Here is a 5,458-nt window from a genome sequence, read left to right on the forward strand (position 1 = left end):
CTGGACCCTGCAGCTGAGGGTTGCAGATAAGCGGTCGCTAATGCAAATGGCCGATGGTCCGCTCGGCAGTCAACGTGTACGCTCTTGTACAGAGTTCCATGTGATGTGGTACGTTGGGCTGGGAAATTATTGTCGTGCGTGAAGATGGTACTGCGTGAATCACTAGTCAAGGCCAAGATGTTGGTGAAGGTTTGGCTGAATGGTAGGTTTCTTGCGCTACTCGAATCCGATTGGCGAGCCGGCGTGTAGAGGACTCAACGAAAACAGAGACCACATTCCATACACGTGTGCATCGGTGGATTGTTTTGTCACGCGTCAGATGTTTAGTTTCAAACATCACTCCACTGTGGAGATCTCGGTGCCACGGAAGATGAGAGAGATGGATGGTATTGGTATATACGGAGGGAGAAGAATAGACAACGAGAAGGGCTTGGCGATATGTAACCATGTCCCCTCACTCAGAGCGCTCTTCGTAGGCATTGAGACTGTAGAACCAGTCCAGCTTGTCTCGTATAGCCTCTTCAGTGTAGTCCGCGTCGTCAACGTTCTTCGGTCGGAACTTAGGCTCCATGGGGTCAATGAACATGGTCGAGTTGTCGTAGCCCCATTTCTCAAGGTTAGTGACATTGAATGCCACCATCATGCTACGTGTTGTTAGTATGAAACTTCGTGACTACCGTATCCGACAAAACTTACTCGTGGTCTTCATGGACGAGGTTGTGACAATGGAACATGTAAACACCTGCCCACGGTGCGTAGCGAGCCACAACCCTGACAACTTCACCAGGAGCGATCCACACAACGTCCTTCGTACCCGCTGCTTCATATGGCATCACCTCGTTACGATTTCCCGTACGAGACAGCACCTGGAAGTCGACAAGGTGGATGTGAACAGGGTGCGAAGCATTTCCGCCTCCGTGTCTCAACTCCCAGATCTCGTCCTCGCCCAGGACAGGTCTTGTCAAGATGCGGTTCTCGATGTCTTCCCAGCCTACACCGTTGACGAGCCACTCGCCGTCGATTCGCGAGAATTTGAAACTCTTCGTGACGTTGGTTTCCGGAGGCGGAGGGATGTAGCGTAGGTCGGATGGGATGGGATCGTTATTGGTGCAATCGGTCACGGTGTCGCCAACTACAAATCGCATAATGCGATCAGTTGCGGCGAAGTCGAGGTTCCCGACCATTCCGCGCTCGTTGAGCATTGTGATGTTCTTGCCTTGGAAGTCGGCGAAGTCGACGACGATCTCATAGCGTTCACCTTCGGAGATAGCGAAGCTCGATGTATTGACTGGGTGGGAGAACAGTCCTCCATCGGAAGCGATCATGGTGAAGTCCACGGTCTCTTCAGTTGCATCGTCTTGCAAATATAGAACGAAGGCTAAATGCTGTTAGTAAAGTTGCAACCGGAGGTTTTGTAGGGTGACTTACAACGGCTGATAGTACCATCAAGGATGCGGAAGCGATATTTGCGTGGCTCAACATTCATGTACGGCCATGGTTGACCATTTCTGTTTCTGGGTCAGCTCAAAAAACAACTATCCTGAGTAATGTGCGCATACACATGAATCACATCGCCCCACAGTCCAGTATTGTTGTTCGTATCGAAAAGTAGCGAGCCGTCAGGACTGTATGTCTTCGCGCTCAAGGATAATGGGATATCATGGTCACCAGTTGGCAAACCGAGGGCTTTTTCGTCTTCGTCCGTTATGATGTAAAAGCCGGAGAGACCTCTATATACATTTTCGCCGGTCTGGCGCTCGGTATGGTCCTGTCAAGAGTCAATATGCGGGCAACAATATGAAGGGCGATCAAGAACGACTGACATGGTACCAGATCGTTCGAGCGTTCTGTGCGTTCGGATAGTAGTAGTCTTTGTATTGACCAGGGAATGCGTAGTCTGCAGCCCAGCCATCGAACGGAGCACGGTTGTACTGGCCGTGAACATGGACTGATGAGTTTGTTGGACTGGTATTTGTATATCGCACTACTGCCTCTGATAACTGAATCAGCTTTGACTTCATAGACAGAATGAAGCCGAGACCTACCTCGCCCTTTTCGCATCATAAATGTCGGTCCCGGTGACGACCCATCATATGTGTATAGAGTAGTGGCTGGTAGATTGGGGTATATTTGTTGGGTGCCAGCCTTGACTTCTACCTCGTAGTAGTCGATAGCGGCACCTGTAGTCTCATTGGTGTAGGTACTACCCACTGTCAGCGTTGGGCCATTTCCAAAACGATAAGTACTCACAATTTGGGCTCCTTCACAGCAGGTATTGGTAGGGGATATTGGAAGATCCAAGTGTATTCTGGACTGTCCCATCTCTCGGTCTTGTTGTTTGAGGGTATCGTGTCATATGGTGGTACACCGGTCGGGCTAGGAATTGGGATATGTGAAGGCAGAGTTACGTTTGCTAAAGGAGTGGCACGTATGCTGTGTATCAAACAGCCGACGAAAAGAAATGAACGAGTGACAAAGGGAGAATGCATCTTGGGAAGGAAACTCGACCAGCCTGCTGCCGCGGATGACGAGGCATCTCGAAAGCTTTAAGGAGAGAGCGATCAAACATTGTTGTTGACGTATGAGAACAGAACCGATCGTTTGATGAGGCATGGGCCATGTGATAGATCCTGCGTATCTCGCAAAACGAAGGACAGGCGCAGGGACTGTTGTGGCTGACTCCCAAGCATGCGGATCAGTATGTAGTGACTCCTCTAATCGAGCCAGGATCCACCATCTTGGGAAAGGAAGTTAAGGAGAGTTGGGCCATCGAAGATTGCACGTTGAGTTGAGTTGAGAAAAGCTAAGAAAAAGAAAGTCAAGGGGGATCTACGGCGGTACGCCACGAGGTTGTAGTCAGTGTAGTCGGCATCATTAGATCTGGACACGAGAAGAGCGCTATACTGTTCTCCATCACTCAATACTTGAGCCGAGTATGGGATTACAGCGTGGCGCACGAGTTGATGTCGTGAACAAGGAGCTGCGATGATCTGTGGACCCTTCCCGCGTGCAGGTGATGTCTAGGCTTAAAGCGGTAACGCTAATGCTTTCTTTGGCTGCTCTTCCTCCTGACACTGCGGTCTTCTCGCATTGTAACTGCACGCAACACCAACGCTTGCGCAAGACCCTGACACTACCTTAACATGCGTTCTCTTATCTCTGATCGCCAGTCACGAAGCTTATAGTTGCGTGTCAGTCCCTCCCTCGTGCTCCTCTTACCTTTGATCAACACTTCGCCAGATGCTGTAGCTCGGCCAAGCAACGCCTCACGGTCTCCGCATCTCTCAATCTTGACAAAAAGCACCTCGATGTCTATTCTTGCTGTATAGCCGAGCACTAGCACGATAACGAGGCTGAACGCGAGGCCCCGAGTTATTGGCATGTCGCACCTGCCACACTACCACCGTGCTTGTTGCCATGATCGGCACCACGGCTTCGAATACCGCATTTTGTGTGGTGGCACGGCACGGCACGCTCTATACATGTGGTTCGGGAGATTGCCACCGTTGACGCGGTAGGGCCATGAAGCGGCAATCGATAATCGATAATCGAAATGGGGAATGCACGCCCTCCAGAAATCGATATTGCCCGGTTGGAATATGTGCACCGGTATCTCACGGCTGATTGTTGTTTTGACGATGGAACCAAGTCATGCGTTGATGCATTAAGAGACCCGGTTGCATAGCGTGAGAAAGTACTCGAAGTTGCGACTTTGCAAAGACTATCGTTCGGCCGAATGCGCTGCAAATAACAGCAGTCGAAATATTTCCACATCCTCACGAATCCAGTCAGGTTAGCAGCTCACGTACTGAAAGTGCTCTTGGACAGATATCACCGTTGAGTGGTAGCATTCTTGATCGGAAACTATTTCTGCAAAGCAACCCTGCGTGGGGGAGAAACAGCAAGTTGGAGAGATTACTGCTAGACAACAACGTCGTATCAAACTGAAGCAGTCATTCGAATTTCGGCATACAGCACTCATCGCCTTCGGGCGCTAGAGCTTTTTGAGATACCTAGTAAAACCCATAGCCTCCAAAACCTCCGCCATAACCACCGTATCCTCCGCCATATCCTCCACCATATCCCCCTCCGTATCCGTCATCGTACCCACCACCGTAATCACCGTATCCATCATCGTACCCGCCATAACCATCGTATCCATCATATCCGCCATCGTATCCTCCGTATCCACCGTCAAACCCTCCCCCATGTCCACCGTAACTTTCATCATATCCACCGTATCCGCCATACCCATCGAACTCTCCATCATCATCATCAAAATATCCACCAGGAGCATAGTCCTCATACCCATTATCATACCCAAACATTCCTCCAACGGGCATTCCCCGTTGAAACCCCCTCGCATAAGCTTGCCCATCCATTTCCACATCATCGTATGCATCATGAAAACCCTGGAAATGTCCCATGGGGAATCCTTCTCTCATACCACGTTGATCCCAGCCGGACTTCTCAGCCCGCTCACGGCCTGCTTTGTATCCTTTTTTGGGGTGCCGTGGCATGTCGCCCGTTGGTGGATCCTGCCCTGGCAGCCAGTACTGTGCTGTGGATGTACGCCCATTGTCGTCCTCATAATGGTGTGTCCATGGACCTTCTGAAGTAGCATGGGGGCTGGCTGCGAAGGCGCCGTCTAATATGTGTTGCCGGCTTGGTGCCTTCTTCGATTTCTTCGCCATTGTTAATGAAGTTGGATAGTAGTTTGTTGATGTGACGTGAGTGTTGCTACTTTGCGAAGTTGGAATGTGTGTTGAGGAGAAGAGAAAGTACCAAAGAGCAGAATATATATCAGCTAACGACCTGTCGATGACGACGCGGTGACTCGAGACTGCGCTGGCAATATGTTAATGAAGAAAGACAATGTGGTCAAAGTGCGACTTGGCTACGACATCATGATGTGGTGCGCTGTGTGCTCGATCTGTCAAGTGTCCGTGAATTCTGGATTTCCTCCTGTTAGTCCCCATCATAATTCCTGTTTAAGTTGTCTCCATACGAGCCTGCCGCCAGTAAAAGACAGCAGTCACATATTACAGTACTACCATGTTGGGCTTTGAATGATTTAGTCAAGCTTAGATTATATAACACTGATGATCGGAATGCAGTTCTCATATTGCGGTCGTAAGCCTACGGTATATTTGATAGACACATTGGACACTATACTACTCGGGCAGAACCTTAGTAGTAGTCATATCCACCATGACCACCATGACCACCATAGTCCCCATAACCACCATAACCGCCAAACGCTCCATAATCGTCGTACCCATCATACCCTCCACCATAGTCATCATACCCCCCGTAGCCATACCCTTCATACCCCCCATATCCGCCGTGGAAGTCGTCATACCCACCATACCCACCCATGCCACCACCAGTGAAGTCATCATAGCCCCCATAACGATTATACATGTCACCGTGAAAAGCACCTTGCTGATACATGTTG

General features: G+C 50.0%; 1 protein-coding gene across 1 annotated transcript; it reads right to left on the reverse strand.

Annotated features, from left to right (window-relative positions):
• Positions 1–454: 454 nt before the first annotated feature.
• On the reverse strand, positions 455–2,489 carry J4E88_010562 (uncharacterized protein; the record flags this gene model as incomplete). Its single annotated transcript, XM_049404153.1, has 7 exons — positions 455–644; positions 697–1,378; positions 1,429–1,508; positions 1,560–1,768; positions 1,824–1,993; positions 2,046–2,203; positions 2,251–2,489. The coding sequence occupies 7 exons, from the start codon at positions 2,487–2,489 to the stop codon at positions 455–457; spliced, it is 1,728 nt and encodes a 575-aa protein (XP_049250118.1).
• Between the last annotated feature and the right edge of the window lie 2,969 nt (positions 2,490–5,458).

Source organism: Alternaria novae-zelandiae, assembly GCF_023758075.1.
Source record: "Alternaria novae-zelandiae strain BMP 2774 chromosome Unknown scaffold_35, whole genome shotgun sequence".
Lineage (NCBI taxonomy): Eukaryota > Fungi > Ascomycota > Dothideomycetes > Pleosporales > Pleosporaceae > Alternaria > Alternaria novae-zelandiae.